Source organism: Osmia bicornis, chromosome 2 (assembly GCF_907164935.1).
Source record: "Osmia bicornis bicornis chromosome 2, iOsmBic2.1, whole genome shotgun sequence".
Classification (NCBI taxonomy): Eukaryota; Metazoa; Arthropoda; class Insecta; order Hymenoptera; family Megachilidae; genus Osmia; species Osmia bicornis.
The window spans coordinates 7,788,609-7,807,532 of NC_060217.1; the positions used below are offsets into that span (position 1 = coordinate 7,788,609).

The following is an 18,924-nucleotide window of genomic DNA, read 5'->3' on the forward strand; positions in this document are numbered from 1 at the left end:
AATGATAACAATTCGAGTACAAAACGTTTATTTAAAATTTCGAGCACGTTATTAAATTATTCATCTATATACATTCAATACAATATATCACCTACAGTGCATAAGTTTCTCCAATCAATACTATTAAATTCTTTTACAGTAAATCCGTAAAAAACAAATTATGCATGTATAAATTTCAATTGGTTATGTGCTAAAATTTGTACGTTTCTGTTCTTGTATTAACCCTCGAATATCGAAGCCGGGTTTAAAAATTTGAATTTGATTTTATAAATCTTTTCATTATTATTTTTTAAATTTCATACTATTTTTTAGAAATATGGAAAAACTTTTGGTTTAAACACTTGAGTCACAATTGATCCAACTCCCACTATTCGAAGGGTTAATTAACATTACATCAGCGATTGCCAATTAACAGTAGCTTTCATTCGAAGAACATTCACACTTTGGTAAAAGCATCGTCAAACAATTATTTTGATCAGTCATTCGTACAAAAGGATTCCTACTGTTAAATAATTGAACGGTGCTGAAAGCACAAGGTCTTTTCTCCTTCTCTCTCCGTTAGCGTCAATCTGCAGAAAGGGAACCGGAAGTTTGGGCGGCAATTTTATCCGCTCGTTCCTTCCTCCTCTTTGGTAAATCTACTGAAAGGAACTGTATTGCCCATGGAATAACGAACAGGACGTTCATTAATATAAGAGCGAGCTGACAGACCACAAAGCTGTTGGTCCAGTCCTTCAACAGCCCTGAAAACGATCGCTTACATTTTAAACTCCGATTCAGGGAGTATTTATTTCTTGTACAAAGAAAAAAATGAATTTTACTTTTAGTACATAATGATTATATTTTCTACAGATTTTTTTTTCTAAAGGGATGATGTCTCTTTTATATATTTTGAACCTTCTCAGACATATTTTGTATATTTTTTAAATTCATCATTATTGCACTTGAAACAAAGATATTATAATGCATTTTACTCACCAACGATTGGACCGCAGAGGATAGAAGTCACACCGCTAATACCACCATAAATTCCATATGCTGAAGCAAATTTATCAATACTGATGTCTTCTATGATGACCAATGGTTGAGGAACTAGTAACCACGATCTAACCATTCCTATAACGGCTATCATCACTAAGGTACCTACTAAAGTTTCACTGTACAACAAGTAGCCTGTGAAAATAAAACACAATTAAAATGTCTTAATTAAAAATATCCATTTCTTCATTTTTGAAAATATCTTGAAATATTTGGAGTTCGATATATTTTTAAAATTTTTCGAAAAGCTACAAATTAATTAAAAGTATTACTAATAAGTTGACAGTGTAATTATAGAATTAATTTATTTTAGAAATTGAAATTTTTCAATTATTGAAAGATAAACTATTCTACTGTATTAATTATCTTTGTATTTAAATTACTAACCAGCTTTTGCAAACGCCATGCAGATCATAGCGACGAAGAATAAGTATTTCGCTTTAACCTTGATCACCAAAGTGAAGATCGCAAGTAAAACTTTGGATACCAATTCCGCAGCTGCACAGATAGTAATCGCTAAGGCTGCCTGACTTTTCGTATAACCGCTGTTAATTATCATCAATGGTAAGAGACACGAAAATGTAAAGTCACTGGTCAAAACGAAACTGATGCCCAGGCAAATATTCATGAAACCGCAATTCTTCAGTAATGATATTTCCAAAAGATCGCCAAAGATTTCTCTGTTAATTAACACGTTTAATTAATACGTTTAATATCGTAGTAAAAATTGACATAATGTGGTATATTTACATACTGTAGCTGACTTTTTTCCGTTTCCTCTTCCTTCATAGATACTTGAACTCCTTTCTCCAATCGCTTTTCTTTGCCTTTCTCTGAATGATGTTGCCTTATATCTCCCACAGCTCCAATACCTGTCACTACATTCACCAAGCTCGATGACGAAAGTGTTGACAACCGTCTGGTTAACAATTCACGCATCGATCCAGACTTCCTTCGGTTGCAAATTCTGCCCTCTAATTCAGAAATCGATGCTACTCTTTTTGCAGGTGACTGTGGCAAACAATGTGGCACAATTTTAATAAAATACAGTGATATGAATTAACGCTTAATTGGTATCTTCGGATCTCTGACGCAACTGCTTAGTTGTTGGTACTGTGATTGCTAAAATTTCTATTTTCATCATTTTCATCATTATTCATATTATGTTATATAATTAAAGAATATAATAGATTTTTTGTAAAAATTCATTATCATTCCATTTACTTCTTCTTTTACCAAAATGTCACCATAACAACTAAGGGTTAATATTAGAGTACCATCATGTTCAACTAAATTTTTCGTTGGCACCGTTTACTTCTGGTCTAAAAATGTTGAATTTTATTTCGTGTGAAAACTTACTTTTAACGTTTCGATTAAGAGCGGAACATGTTTGCCACCTTCATCCTTGAGACTAGTTAAGCTGCTCCACCTAGTTTTGGCAGGAACATGAAGAAAGTCACTGAAACGGCGATCTAACACCACCATTCCTTGCAATTTCCGTTCTTCCCTTTGACGCGCTCTCTCTGCACGTACTTCTTCCGGTTTCTTTGCATGCCACTCGACAGGATGCATCATTGTCATACCAGCGATGCAGTTTAAGCTCATGGCTCCTGTCATTAATGCGGTCCCTGTAAAATCGGAAAAAATTGTGTAATTCATTTAATAAAAAATAAGATTCTTTAGGGGTTGAAGTAAAATCAGTAGAAACTCACCCCTGAAACCATACGTTTTCATCATCTTTTCTATACATATGGGATATGCGATTCCACCTAAGCCCACTATAACTTGGGCCGCGCTCATTACCTGCAAAGTAAAAATTTTCCTAAAAAATTAAGGATACAACAATGTCGGTAATTGTCGGCCATCGGCCTCGTATTTACGTACTGGTGCTCTTTTCTTCACGAAGTAAGCGTTGAAATTCGTATTGCAGATTGTAACGATCAAACCGAGACCCATGCCTTGGAGAAAATTTATGAAAGCCATTTCGTAGACGTTTGTGACGAAGGCTAGACCTACGTTTGGTACTGCGAAAAGCACCGCACCAACAACACCCACTGGTCTCATCGAATATCTCTTCAGTAACGTGTTGGTCATTAAGCCTGGTGAGAAACGTAAAATTATTTTTTATATTTCTCTATGTAATATTTCTTTTCTTTCGTATATAAATTTTTCACTAAATTTTTCCATTCTGCTAAATTAATAATTTTAAAAATTTCAACAAGAATTGTTTCTTGCCACCTTTTACAATTTTACACCATTTCTTAAAATATTATTTTTTCAACGAGTGAAATTCGAGTTGTTGTTACCATTGCACACGTTTCGTATGCTTGGGTCATGATTAAGCCTAGCCTAACCACTATCATTCGGGGGTTAACAACATAAGTATTATTTTTCCAGTAGCTCCGTCAACCGTTTTATTTACAATTATTATCACAGAAGAATGTTATCAGCAGTTATGTACTGGTAAAATTTTGCGATAATGCAACGCAGATTCCACTGATGCAATTTGAAATTATTCAATGACGCCTTATCGTTATTATGCTCCTGGATGTAGATAGGCATCGAGAAACAAATATAGTCATATTTGCTAAGTAGGATATAAATACATCGAGGAAACATTACTATTTTTAAACTGCACAATCAATTTCTGCATTTAGAGTGCTTTAAATGGAACAGCATCAAGAGAGTAATTTAATTACTTAACAATTTATAAACATAATAAAAGTATAATTTTTTGCACAATTACAGTATTTCCTAGCTAATAATAATTTAGCACGTGGCGTCATTAATAGAAAACTAAATTTAACTAGACAATTAATATCGTAGAAAATCCGTGGCTAACGTGATAATGAACTTGTTAATTTCAAGACTAGAGATTACAGCATGTCACGATATTTGCATTTGCACACGCAAATTTTCGCTTCCTGGGGCTTAGATATTTTCATAGCAAATAAACGTAAAGTATATTTGTTCAATGTTAACTCATGAAAGCGTTGCAAATATTGGAGCATTTGTAATCATCTGATTTTTATTTATAATTTGTATTTATATCATTATTTAACTTACCAGCAATGGAAAATGTTACCATGAAAATGGAATTAAAAAGTGTCATCGCTGTACCAGCCTGACCAGTTGCTTCAAGAAAATCGCCGAATATTATAGCAAACGATGTTGTTGGTCCAAATGTTGTAATCTGTCGGAAAAATAAATAAAAATCGAAAGCTTATAAAATATTAAATTAAAAACCAAGTTCAATGATTATTTATAATTGTTTTTGACTTTTCTTTCGAATAATATATTTTATTATTTATCTTCTATTTTATCATTAATGTTTATAATTGTAGTTTTAGTTAAGTTTTAGTTAAGTAATGTTTATAAACTTAAAATTATAATTTCTGGTGAAAATATTTTCAGGTAAAATGCGAGTTTTTCTTAGTTAATAGGAAGTATAGGGAAAGGTCTCCCAAGTCACACCCTAGGCTCCTTCTATAATCCGTCCAACGAGACGAGTCAGGATATGTTTACAAATTCACGCGCCCGATGCAGGGCCGCAGCTCAGTTGTTTCCAGTTCTTCAAACGTTTCGGTCGAGGTTTGTGTACTGTGAGTCGGCTCTGCTTCGAGCACGTGAATTTCTACGCATTTACTGTCTCGTCTCGTTGGATGGAGAATAGATTTCCCTAAAACCAAAGGTAAGTGATGAGAGACTTCTTCCCTTAAATTTACCCTTAACTCAAAAAACCCTTCGTTGCGCCCAAGTGTAAATCAAATTTTGAATGAGAAGCAATATTAACCCCTTAAACACCCTTAGCAACTGCTTCAAATTCTTGCATATTTCATAATCAATAAGAATATTACCCAAAGAAAGTATAATCATGAGAATTTCAAGTATGTATACTAGTTCTTGTTATATCGAAGAATAGTAATAATAAAGTTCTGTAATAGAGTACTGTAAAGTAATATAAGTGTTACAAAATGAATACTAACAAATACTACTATCATGGCAAAAGCAATGACCCATCCCCAACCGCCATCAGGAGCTAGATCCTCTAACGTAATCTCATCGTCGTCGTCATCCTCTTCTTCTTCCTTGTACGGTAACAACGCGTTGTTTTGAAGCTTCTTTTCATCCTCGATAAATATATTCGTCGTCGTTCCCATTGTTGTTGTTCCATTAGGTTTAGCTACCGTCATATTCTTTGTTGCGTCTGCACACATTGCAGAAAATATCTCAAAATTATCTTAACTCATTCAATGAATCATTTAACATTTTATCTATCCCTAGAACGACCAAACTTGTTAAAAATGATGAATTTTCAGTTTCTTATTTTAAAACTTTGATAGCTACTGATTTAGACATTTAACTTATATACCTTGTTATTATTTATTTTATAGAATACTATTCACAATTAAAAGATTAATAATTTTGCTCGTAAATAGAAACTCTCAAACATTAGATTGGTAAATAAATTCGTGACTTTTATTTTATTCATTGAAATTTTAGTTGATTGAGTTATAGACAGAACATTAACGACCAAAAATTTATTTATGAATCTATAATTAATAATTTACTAATAGGCTAACGATTGGTAATTTATTAGTTTATGGTAGCAATGAATTTTAATTCTCACTGTTTAACTTACTTACAATACAAAAGCGCAAATTCACTGAACAAGTGTATCAAGAATGTTTTTTTACAATCTTTCACGTGCAAACATAATAAACATAATCACTTTAGTGCTTGAAAGTGACTGGAATACAATGTTTGTTACTTTTATAGGAATGTAATAATTTCCTCTTACGATGTATTACTTATTTTAATGTTTAAAGTAAAATCTGTTTCTTATCAAATTAGAAAGATTAACTATTTATATTCCATTAATTTATCAAAAATGAAAATAAGTTACTAAGGTATCGTCATAAAGCAATTTGCAATATTTTCCAAATTGGGGGAAATTATTTTATTAATTAGCTCATAGAACTCTTAAATTTTAAATAATGTTCTTACATTTTAATAACTGCAGTAAAAATTCAAATCTGCCAAAGTGGGTCAAAAGTATTTCATAATAAACAGTTGACACTCAATCACGTGTTCCTTGTAAAAATTTATACCTTAAAAATGAATTTGCACTTCCGTATTAATAAAAAAAATTTACGATTGTTCACTCTTGTGTAAATTTAATGTGTAAATAAGAATCTTACCACAAGAAAGTTTATACAGTTTCTTCTTGGGCGATGAAGAGAAGTCACAATTGCAATTAATTTAACTTTACACTGTACGTGACAGACGGCTGGATGGTTTTTGACTGAACGAAACGGAGTACAAATGATTTCGAAGATTCTCTTATCTATGTACACAATGTCAGTGTACTAAGTACCTATCCTTAATGGAGAATGAAATATTACTACCGCAGCATCTGGAATTAGGAAATCAGCTGGGAAAAAAACTCTTCAGATTGTAAACGATATTTTGCAACACTATGTATAAAACTGATTAAATCACGAGTTAGTGGCAAAGGAATAACAATGTGGTAACTCGTAATACACGTTCATCGAGTTACATCTTTCTTACATTTTATTTATTGTTTATCACTCTTACTAACAAGAAGAATTTCTTTTCAGTAAATGAAAATTAATGTGTTATGATAATATTCCTTTTAAAAAATTGGCACAGTCGCGATCAAATCAGGCTTCCTTAGGGAAAATGATTCTATTGGAGAAACTGAAATTAATGTTAAAATTAATTTAGAAAAAAGAAATAATGTGATGTTTAATAATTAAATATTGTAAAATGTATTATGTAACCGAAGAGGACGTAAACAAAGTAAATATTAATTCAAATTTTCCCGCGCAAACAATTGCGCGCAAGTGGTGGGGGGTCACGGATATATATATATGAGGCGATATGTTGATATTGCAACAAGTATCAACTGATAACTCAAAATTTATTGATTACAAAACTGTATTTATTGTTTAGGTACGAAATGATCATAAACTTAAGATTCTGCGTAGATAGAATACTTAATGCATTGAATTAAATGATAATTCTACTTTTATAAACATGTATCTTAAATTTACATTCATAATTTATGGTTTATGCTTATTCTGGGAACAGCTTTCTGTGAGGCTACTGAGAATTATACATAATACTCTTACTCTGCATTGTACTTACAATCCTTACAATCTCAAACTTTCGTTATCAAATTTTACTTGATATGCAAGCAGACTTTTTTTACATATGGTAAAAATTAATTTAAAAATCTGGTGTGGAATTATTAGAAATAGATACAGCTGTATTGGTGAAAAGTGGGTTATCTGCGTTCAGGCGTACTTCCTCCACATTTATTTTTACACTTATTTTCATATATCTTTTAGCAATATTTCATACAAAGTTTACTTATAATAGACGTATATAAAAATTAATCAAAACTTTCATTTATTGCTTTAATACCACGAATTACACTTTTTCATCTGCTTGTAGTAAATTAACAATTTCATTTTTATCCGAAGATTCGATTATAAAATATTTACAAAACAATATTGTTCAATTGCCAAGTCAAATATAATTGATACTAATTTTTGTATACTGACCCTGAGGAATAACTACAATTTTCACTGAATATATGTTGGTTGCAGCTTGTAAGGCGTCATAAAAATAGCAAACTTCTCATACTTAATAAAATTTATAAAGTTTCAAAAAAAGTGAATGATCTTCACTAAAAATCTTCTTCAGTTTTTAATATTTAAAATGCAATAATGATATATAAATTTTAATATATTATTTTAATGATTCCCTAAGAAAGCCTACGATGCTCGATACTGTACGTAATAGTTGAATGATGGAAATGGAAAATGAAGTTTCAAGTCAATAATCTGGTGTACTTCATACACCACTAATAAAACTGCACTTGCCGACGCTTTGAGCAATGTAATTAACGCGTTCCGAATACGTTTATCACGTTTCAACGTGATAAAATACAATACACATAGACTCTCGAACACGTGATAAATCTCCTTCACGGGAAACATTAATTGCTCATTGACATCGTTTAACAACGTATACATTTACACATTTTTCTCTAATAGCTTCAATAAAAAATATGACAATTTTTATTTCTCAGAGAAAACCTTCAGAAATATTTCGGTAAAATTTAAAAGAATTTATTCGACATCTTTTCTAAGTCTTCTGATGATTTAAGAACGAATTAATTAATTTAAAAAATTTGCAATTAAATGTTTAAAATTATTGTATTTTATATTATTTCAAAATATTCATATTTTTATGAAATGAATTTCCTTCAACAATAATATAATCATTAATTAATTACCATTTAATCACGTCGCAATTATGAATAATTAATTAACTGTACTTCAAGATAAAAGTTTGTAAAAGTATTCGAATGCTGATGGCGATCCGAGTATATTTACGAGGCAAAAATAAATTTGCTTCGAAACCACAACCAGTTGATACCACAAGTAATTTAAACCATTGGTAAAAAATATTCTTAGCGGTGGTGTTAATTAATCCATGTGATATTCGTTTACTATCGGCGATACATAGTAATAAACACTTTAGATGCTTTAAATAAAACTGTTAAGATGCTGTTACTCAGCTGACGATAGATAGTTTTCAGATCACAATATTTGCCATTGAAATCTTTTTTGTTCAGATTAATTTTAATCAGCTTTAAGTGTACAAGATGTCTCGAACTGAAATGGCCCGATTTTCAAAATTTATATACACCTTAGCCAAATATTCCTTTGTTAAACGTATAAACATAGACATGTATACTTTGAAGAGAAAAGATACTGTTCGATTCAGTTTGAATAAAAAAATGATCCATGTATAATATCAAGCTTAAAAGTGTTTCGTCATCAAAGTGTTAATAATATACGAATATAAGTCGAGTTAAGAAAAATTAAATGAATTTGATCTTTTTAACCCTCTGACGTGAAGCCTCAGATGGCGAACAATCACTAATTTAATTGTTAAAATAACAAATAAATCATAACGAAAATAAGATAATTATAAAATTATTTCTCTCGAAATAAGAATATTTTTGTTATTTGATTATAAATAGGACATTGTCTACCTATGTTATCAACGTCAAAGTATATGGTGTGTTTCGCGAGACATAGTACGATAAGAATAATAAATAATAAAAAGATAATGAAGAAATATTTGAAATAAGGTTAACGGCAGTTAATTTTCTCAATACCATACAATAATACATGCTTTTATAATGTTCGTACTGATATTGTGAATTCGGACAATTTTAGTGCACATAATTTATTCAGCTCTTATCAAAGACAGATTTCATTATTATTTAAATTCATTAAAATCAAAATTTGAACACATTTATTTGTATTTATTCAAATCAAATTGCAATATTTTGTACTTTTGAATTTTATAAGAAAATTAAAATTAATGTGATAATAGCATAGAGAAACTAGAGTAATATTAGTGATAACAATAATAAGGACAGAGTCAATAGCGTAGGTGATAAAAAATTATCATTTTAAACAATTTTAGTCTTCATTAAATACACTAATCATTATTACTTGTAAAACAAAGTTACATTGAAACAAAAAGTTCAATTCATATATCGAAATAGAATTGTATCATATATTATTTTGAAATAATATAAACGTGATGAAATTGTAATGCGAATTGTAATGACAAAAAGCTTAACATTTTATATTATTTTAACTTAAAAAACAATTTTGAATCACTAATCTCTAATTAAAAATATACTCCTCAAACAAATGTCCTCAACATTTTTAAATTAAATTTCAAATCTCATGCAAAAATATCAAATTGTCTAAGATGTATAGCACTTGTCAATCTGAACCCACCTTCGATGAAAATGAACGATACAAACTGTTTTCTCCTCATCAGCCCTTGAAGCCAGCAAAGAAAACAAGGTAGACCGTTCAAAATCCCCTGGAAACGATGGACAGGAATTCGTTATTAAGCAACATGCCAGTATCGATCTTTTCCTTCAACCTTAATCGATTCAGTTCTTGATCTAAATTCCCGAACTCGCAACACACCCGTCAGAAACTGTCTTTCCATCAATTCTGCACCGTAGCAACGCTCTAACATTGACACGATTCTTGTCAACCTTTGTCAACCTTGTTGACGAACGGATGCATATCCTCAGGATCGTTCATTCACTGTCGCGCACCAGGTGACGATACTTTTCACTGATCGATCGAAATAAATTCGGCGAAACGAACAGGAAATCACGATCGGAATTGAACGTCGATGTCCACTCGCGGCGCGGGTAGCCAACGGAAATCAGCTTTGAATTGTGGTTGAACGAGAGTATTGAGATATCGGTAATCTCTGCTGTCTCTGGTTCGAGCTTTCTTTACTCCTCGATCCTCCTCCAGTTTCTTGGCGATAAATCGTGCCGAGGAAAAGAACTCGTGCAATGATACCGCGTCATTTTCACCCGTCATGTTCGCCGATCCTCATCTTGTGTCACTTTCCTGCCCGAATGATTTTGAGAAGAAGAAGAAGGAAAAAGAGAAGGTAACAGAGACGCAGATTCGATGGACGTTGACCTGCGATTCATGAATTGTTTGTCGAGGTTTCTGGGTAGAATTTTGAAACATCGAGGCCGATAACCGCCATATTGATAGTGAAACATCGACAGCTGTGGATGCGCGTATGCATCTTCAAAGTCGAGTGCAACTTATCGGCTCACGGTGTACGCGTACATACTAGTCATTGTTCGCACTGTAAGTAATAGCTTTTTTTATTGCAACAATTGGGTCTGCTGCTCTAGATTTACTATTGTACACTAATCTGTAGCAACTCACCCTCGAGAGCTTCGAAGACTACAAGAATTTGGTCGTGGAACTTTGGATTGGAAAAATTCTACTCCTTCGCGTATGTATTTTAAATCCTATTAAAGTAGACACTTGCTTTGTGAAATTACCTGAAACGGATCAAATCGTAATTGAGAAGTTGCAGGAGTGCAGAGAGGGTTGAAAATAGAGGGTATCTTAAAGTAGAAAATTAACCCTTTCGAGCCGAGTTTCTTTTATTGGGATTTTATTCTTCTTTCTTTAAGTGCCTAAATAAAAATTATCTTGCATATTGCTATGTTTATTATCGATAGTTTCCAATCAAAAATAGTAACATATAGCATGTGTCCTGTCAGGATCGAAAGAGTTAAATGAGCTTCTTATTTTCAATTTCCGGTACTTGATTTATAAAATATTTTTTTTCTTTTTCTGGATTATTGAATGTACTTGCAAAGTAGAATTATTTAATTTTGGAACACCTTGTATATTATTAATTGTTTTTCAAACTCTGCAAACTTCATCCAATGATTAGCTTTTACGATAATTATAACTTGTTCAAAGCTTAATTAAGTACATTATGTGCTTTGAACATTCTTTTTCCACGAATTGAACAATAGTTTTCCGCTTGAAATTTTCCCCGGGATAGCCGTTTTATCTTTCGAGATCAGTTTCATGCGGTTAGGTGTCATTGGAGAAATATTCTTTCCCTCTCAAAACACCTCATGGTTGTTTTTAGATAAAAGAATTCAATTCTACTTATTCTACATTTATCGAATCTCAAATCAGCAAACTTGTGTTCCGTTTTTTCCACACTAAATTCTCAAACAGTACTTATTATTAATTTGCACCATTATAATTGTACTAATTAGCGAATAGATCAGTCACTGAATAGATTGCTTCAAAAGGGAATAATTTTAGAGATTCTGCCCTTTACTGAAAATACTTACAAAATTTTTAAAAAAAGTTAGTATAATTACATTTAACACAATAACTGTCATTCAATAATGAACCTGCTATTACAATTTTGACAATATTTAAAATATTATCCTTTCTCTATCGGTTTTTGATTTCCAAGTTCACATGCACCATTATTGATTATTATTCGCGTCACTGCATTATCAGTGTGAAATTATCGCATGATACAACACGATAAGTTACTTCGGTTGGACAATACTGCATGATACATGTTAGCACAAAATTATATGTTATATTAAATTATATAGTCCAATATCTTTCAGAAAGGACAGTATTTTTTTACACAAGTTTTCTAAAAAACTTGTCTTTTTCCTACAATTTGGAATTATTTAATTGAAAGTCAATTGAAATCACCTGACAGACACATTAAGATCAATCTAGTACGTGGAAAATTGTACTGAGTTGTTCCTTCTCACGTGGTGATTTTCCATGAAAGGAAAATTATGCTTACACGTGACTCGGAATTGCTGCGATTACAGCTGGCAATCAAATACGAGTTTGTTCGTTTCATTTTATTTTCGAATTTTATATTGATTCATTAGGTAACGAAACAACGAGCACTTTACATGCATTAACATAAATTAAAATAAAGAATGGACAAAAGTAACAGTGAAAGCAAGAACGAAAAGCACCTTTTTTATTAACACTTTGACAGCTGTATATTTTATAAAATTAGGAATTCTTGTAATATTATCATAATATTTAAATCATCAAATACTTAAATGTCATGCAGACTCCAATGCAGCAGAATCCTCAGATACGAAAAAAATTGTTTTCTTTATAGTTATTTATCTTCCTCCCTAGAATCTCATCTATTTTTGTAGCTGCCATCAGTTACCTGACATTTTGGAGGCTAATTAGAAACAAGAATCTTAAATCTATAGACAATCATAATTATTGAATCTCGTTCAAAGAATTATTGAAAGGCTATTAAACGAACAAGTTGTTGGCTGTGTACGAATATACACATTTATTAACCGAATTCGAAAAAGAAGGAGGTTACTCAATTCGATCAGTATATATATATATATTTTTTTAAATTAATCACCGTGTAATTTTCATTGACAGAAATAACAAGTTTTTAATTGAAACAACAATTTTTCTGACAAGTATGAAAAATATTTATTTAAAATAATATTGCAATTCATTAATCACTCATTTTGTTTTTTCATACCTGACGCTGTAATGTTATACACGTATACTGTTTTTACTAGTGCAAAAAATTACCTCATAGTATACAGTGATCTATTGGAAAATCGAACGTTAAGGTCTATTCTATTCTAATTAATGTAATAGCAATTTTAATATTGTCCCAATATTAAATGTCCCGGAAGAGGAAGAACGTAACTCGTATTTTTCCATGGACAGGCAGAACAAAGCGAAGCTAATGAAGACCGAATCGGTCGGACGTAGAATGACAGTAGTTCGCCAGTCATAATCGAACCGAGAAGTGAGGGAAATCGCGGAGCCGGTCTACCGCGAGTACGTATCGGATGATTAAGCAGTGAATGAAGAGGCGGTGATCAATCTATACCGCGCGTTATGTGATAATCAGCCACGATCGCGAGATTCTGGCCTTTCAACCGCGACACTTAACGAATTCTTAAACAGAGCATTCGTTGAACTCGTTCATATGCAGGTGAACAGTGCGTATAAAAGATAATGAATTCAGGTGAAATTAAAAAGAAAGCACCCGATGGTGGATGGGGATGGTTCGTTTGCCTTGGTAGCAGCTTAATCACGGCAAGTTTCTTTCTTTCAAGGATTTTTCTTTTTATACGATTGTAATATCTTGCACTTTCCGGTTTTCGATAACTCCTTTCACGATTCCGGTTAGCTATTTTGCGACCTAATATTTCGACGCAATATTGCTGTCATATGAATATTTGCTGTGCTCGTATATATAAAAAAATGTATTGAAATTATAGGATAGTACTTGAAGAATTATTTTATTTTATAGATATATATAAGTATATTGAAAATGTACTTGTTTAATAATAAATATTTTAAATAATATTTTGAACTTTTGAATTTCCACTGAATTTTAAATATTACTTTCTATGTCTATAAATTAATTTGTACAATTTTTTAAATATAAAATATAAGATCACTAAATACATCTGACCCTTTGCATTAGAGCTCTAATTTAATAATTAAATATTTTTCTTAAAAATTCCTTAAATATTTTATTGCAAATTTTCAGTATTGATTTTTAATTGTCCGCTATGTAATCCTCGTATTTTTATTATACATTATACTATAATCAATCTTTTATAAATAATCTTTCAAGATTAGTTAACATTCTGTTTTATACTTTTCTTAGAAGATTGTTAAAATTAGAGAAATTGTAGAACTGAATCATTTGTTAATTTTATTACCTGCATAAATCCAATTATTATAATTGATATATAATCTTGTGATTTATGTTCCATAATTGTTCATTTGCAAAGGTATTTAAAAAAAAAAGAATTGGCAAAAATCAGGTATTTACTATTGCGAAATTATATTTGAAGATAGATTAACATAAAATAATCAGACCTTTTAATTATCTTATTAAGTACCTTTTAAAAAAGAGACTGTCCTTACAGCGATAGCATAATTGAAATAATCGAGCTTACATAATGATTTAGTTAAGATCTAAACTTCTATAAGTATCTTACATTATTAAGTAAACAACAGTTTCGATAACGCGGCTATTCATTAATCTTTAATATTTCGACAGGTGAAACCAATTATGATTCATACATTAGCAAGAAATCGTGAAAGCAACGTTTATTACAAAACCAAAAATTTTCAGATGACTATAAACAATAACAATTTTTTAATTGATAATTAATTTTATAATACATTTTTCTTACAATGAATTCTTTTTTTCAGCTCTCTTTAAGATCGCTGGATCCTTCTTTCGGTCTTCTTTTCCACGATCCTCTGGAAGAACTTGAAATAGACTCGACAGGAACATCATTAATAATGAGCATTCTCGATGCTATCGTTAATTTCTCAGGTATTGTAGTTTGATGTTTGAAATTGTTTTATTGAAACAAACTCACTAATATATGTGTTTAATATTCCTTTTTAATTTAGGCCTTTTGATAGGACCATTGTTGAAGAAATATTCTTACAGAAAGGTAGCCTTTTTTGGATCTCTGTTAAGTTCCACTGGACTGATACTTACGGCAAACGCTAACAGTATGATTCATATCATATGCACTTACAGTGTTATAGGAGGTATGTATTTCAAAGAAATTCTTATAATTTTACGTTTCAGTTGAAACAATTTGCTTCAATTGCTGATATTACAGTTTACCAATTAATACCTTTAATTATAACAAAAATATGATTTTATGTATATAATAGGTTTAGGAACTGGATTAGCAATCGCGTCAGCTTTCGTTGCATTAAATACATTTTTTGATAAAAAGAGGGGACAAGCCGTTGGTTTTTCTATGGCAGGTACAACTCTGGCCATGATGTTAGTACCACAGGTATGGAGCACATAACTTTCCATTACTTCATAGCTTTGCATTACTTTATGAAGCTAAAATACGTACGCAGAAAATAAATACATTAATTGAATCATTCAATTAAGAATATCTACTAAATCAATTTTTTTCTGTTATATAGATGATACACGTTCTTTTGGCTGCTTATGGGTTTCGTGGAGCAATGTTGATCGTTGGAGGATGGACATTACATGCCGTTGTTGGTGCCTGTTTGCTTCGTCCCGTTGAAGTCAGAGATACCAAAGAGATTAAAAAGGTGATAAACGAGCTAATTCCAAATTAAACATACGGATTCTAAAAAAGTCTTTATACAATTGGCTAAAATTTATTTAGCACTATATAATTTGAAGGAAAGGATTTATTTTTATCGCATTTTATGATGTATTAGCGTAGTTGGTATTGTTGATTCTTTACTATCTTAATTATACTTAAAATTTTCCTTCCTTATCTAATATTCTTAAAAAATAATTGCTGAAATACTAATTTTCAGATGTTACTCCTCTAAAATATAAAAAAACTCTAAAATTAATAAATTTCAATTTACTTTTCCAGGAAATACATCCCCCGGAAAGTGAAACATTATTAAAGAAGAATGGAGACGTTACAGTGAGAAAAGTCGAAAATGGTGCAGAAGTTTCAAGATACAACGTTATAAAGAATGAAACAAACAAGGAGAGGGATGATAAAGGAAATTATTTTAACAAGATAAAGGAAACTTTTGATCTGGATTTACTTAAAGACGGTGTATACCTCAATGTTGTTATCGGTTTGAGTTTGTATTATGTAGCTGAATCAAATTTCAAATTGATGACTCCATTTTTTCTGGCCAGCATAGGTAAGCAGCATTTAAAAAGATAAAAGTTAAAAATTGTACCGTAGCAAGGGATGTTATTAAAAAATACTAAAATTCTTGTGATAACATATCTAATAACTTTCAATGCTTTGTTAAAGACTTTTTTCTAATTTTTAAACAATTGATTAGACAACTCTGCTGTTACAATAAATCATCTAAAAGTACTATATTTATATTGTTTATAAAGTCTTTCAATACCTCTAATCGTTTCGAAGGTAAAAGGAAACGAGAAGAGTTGGAAATTTTAAGAGCAGTTTTTCATTTCCTTAGATTCCAGATAGGCAGTTAAAAAATTATCTTATAATCAGGAGGATGTTTATTTACTTGCAAATTTCTGAGTTCGAGTTCATCCCTTATAAGAATTTGTATTTAATTGTTTAGCATCCTAGCTACGGCACACAGTGGAACGAAACCCGGAAAAACGCGATAAATGATCAAAGAATCGATCAGGAAGTTTTCATTGCAGGAACTATACAGGTTTCTTCAAAAATGATTTGCATCGTGAAAGCTGCAAATGCTTAATAACAAGAGAAATCTAAAAGTACTAAGAAAACTGAAAATTAATATTCTTTATTAAAAATGCTAAGAATACTATGACTATTAAAAATATTACAAATTTTAAGAGTAGATTATTGATTAAATTTTAAGAGAATATTAAGAATTCCATTAGGCAGAATACTATAAAAATTAAAAATATTAAAAATACTGAAAACGTTAAAAGACATCATCAGCAAACGGTGACAACCAGTAAGAGGTCACTCACACTTGGTCCTACTTCGCCACAAGAAAAGCTAGTGTAAATAATATTTTATTATTATAATTTGTACAAACGTGTTTATTATAAGCACTTTCACGTATTTACACGTGCTCTTTTGCGTGAGTGATATTATCTCGAAAACACGTGAACAGGGTTCGCAATGCGGCTTAAACTCGAGATCGAACACGCAATCTATAATCACTTAAATATCAAAGAAAAACACTTTAGATTGCAAACTGGCATAAGACGTTTACATTTCTTTTTTATCTAGAATATGTAATTTTCATGGTGCTTTTCTTTTTTATATACTTTGTATAATTCACAATACTCTTAATCAGATGTTAATTAAAATTACTGTAATCAATGGTGAGATCGATTTTTCGATTGTTCGTCGCGTTTTTTCGGGTTTCGTTCCACTGTGAGACATTTTTTAGGATTTCAGTAGACACCTCGTAGGAACATGATGGTCGACAGGAATGACCAATGGAGAAATAGCTTCCTGCTTATCGATAACAGCATTCACTGACATTCTTGCCAGACTTCTGCTACCGACCATTTTCGAGAAATTAGGTTTCAAGAACAGGACAGTGTTCTGGGTGTTTTGCGTTCTCGTTGGAATCGGACGATCTAGTACGTACATACTTCTTCTTTATTTTAAAATTCCACAATTAATATTAAAAACAAATGTTATACAAAGAAAAGTGGCTTTCGAGGCTTCGTTACAAAATTTCAAAACATTTTGAAACTATTTATGTAATTTTTTGCCATTTTAATTTATGTTTCAGTTATGGCAGAGCAATCCAAAGGAATAACCTTGATAATAATGTTTGTGGTAATAGGATTCTTACGAGGAGCCACTTTGGTAAATTTAAATCTCAGCGTCTCCGAATGTTGTTCCTTGAAGAAGTTACCTAGTGCTTTTGGAATGTTTATGGTGTCGAAAGGTTTATTCGTCGTAATAATGAGTCCTTTAATTGGTACGTCTAATAGCTGAATATAACAAAAGCTCAAGGATAAGAATGTTGAACACTTGAACAGCGGAATCCAGGTCGATATAGACCCAAACTTGCACAAATTAAATCTATAATTTTTTAATGAATATTTCATATACTGAATGAACAGTTTTTAAAGGAATAGTGTAAAATTTAGAAAATGAAAATAATATAAAATACAAAAATTAAATTATTGTAAAATCCGAGCTGTCTCCGTGGTTCACGGTTCGAGGGTTACATAATGTAACTAAATCTATATTTGCCAAAATGATAGATAAAATAGACTATGTATTTTGAGATATTCTAATATATGTTTGCTTTTATTTCGCAGGTTACATTAGAGACGTAAGCGATAGTTATACAGTTTGTATACACGTTATGACTTTAATGATAATGATTACATTTGTCACGTGGAGTTTCGAATTTACGTATAGAGCTCTGAAAACCAGAAGATCGAATTTACACGAAAGAGCACAAGATAAGGCGATAGAATAAAGCTTATTAATCTTCATCAAATTCTGTACAAAAAAATAGACGGAAAATGTTTTTTAAAATTGAGTGACTAAATAAGCAATCATCAATTCATAATTAATGATGTACTGATGTAAACCACTTACATTAACATTTTCATTAAAATGTAAGTTTCTTTCGTGTAATTTTTTATGCATAAGAGCAACAAATATTTTGAGTGCTAAGCTTCATATTGATGTGCCATAAGTGGATTTTGCGATACTTTTATGTCATCATATCATATCAGACTTTCTGCATTTTCAAATATAACAACACATTAAATACCATGGAAGATAAAATTGATTTTGTTTTGTGATTTAACATAAGGAAAAAATAAAAATTATGAATACCATTAATACTATTAACATGTATCCATTATTTTACAACAAGTACTTTCATTATGTTATTTAACATAATTGATTAATTATCGATATATTCCGTTTAGTCTCATTACTACAGGTATAGTACTCGTTACTACTAT

The 18,924-nt window shown here is 31.0% G+C and overlaps 2 protein-coding genes across 6 annotated transcripts; one reads left to right on the forward strand and one right to left on the reverse strand.

The window, feature by feature from the left end:
- Positions 1-11: 11 nt before the first annotated feature.
- LOC114876101 (monocarboxylate transporter 9) lies at positions 12-6,346 on the reverse strand. The gene is made up of 10 exons (XM_029187180.2): positions 6,240-6,346; positions 5,025-5,245; positions 4,105-4,231; positions 2,923-3,137; positions 2,751-2,841; positions 2,398-2,666; positions 1,793-2,049; positions 1,426-1,718; positions 979-1,173; positions 12-743 (listed from the first exon to the last, which is right to left on the reverse strand). The coding sequence occupies exons 2-10, from the start codon at positions 5,229-5,231 to the stop codon at positions 565-567; spliced, it is 1,833 nt and encodes a 610-aa protein (XP_029043013.2). The 5' UTR covers positions 5,232-5,245; positions 6,240-6,346; the 3' UTR covers positions 12-564.
- Positions 4,376-18,822, forward strand: LOC114876102 (monocarboxylate transporter 12). Of its 5 annotated transcripts, none has more exons than XM_046288912.1 (11): positions 10,687-10,784; positions 10,858-10,935; positions 13,197-13,571; positions 14,706-14,832; positions 14,913-15,056; positions 15,186-15,313; positions 15,453-15,587; positions 15,884-16,166; positions 17,416-17,571; positions 17,727-17,918; positions 18,265-18,817. In XM_046288912.1, the coding sequence occupies exons 3-11, from the start codon at positions 13,491-13,493 to the stop codon at positions 18,426-18,428; spliced, it is 1,410 nt and encodes a 469-aa protein (XP_046144868.1). In that variant the 5' UTR covers positions 10,687-10,784; positions 10,858-10,935; positions 13,197-13,490; the 3' UTR covers positions 18,429-18,817. The 5 variants fall into 5 exon arrangements, with proteins under 5 accessions (XP_046144874.1, XP_046144875.1, XP_046144868.1 ...); XM_046288914.1 differs by having other exon boundaries at positions 13,201-13,571; XM_046288918.1 differs by lacking the exons at positions 10,687-10,784; positions 10,858-10,935 and adding an exon at positions 4,376-4,729.
- The last annotated feature ends 102 nt before the right edge of the window (positions 18,823-18,924 follow it).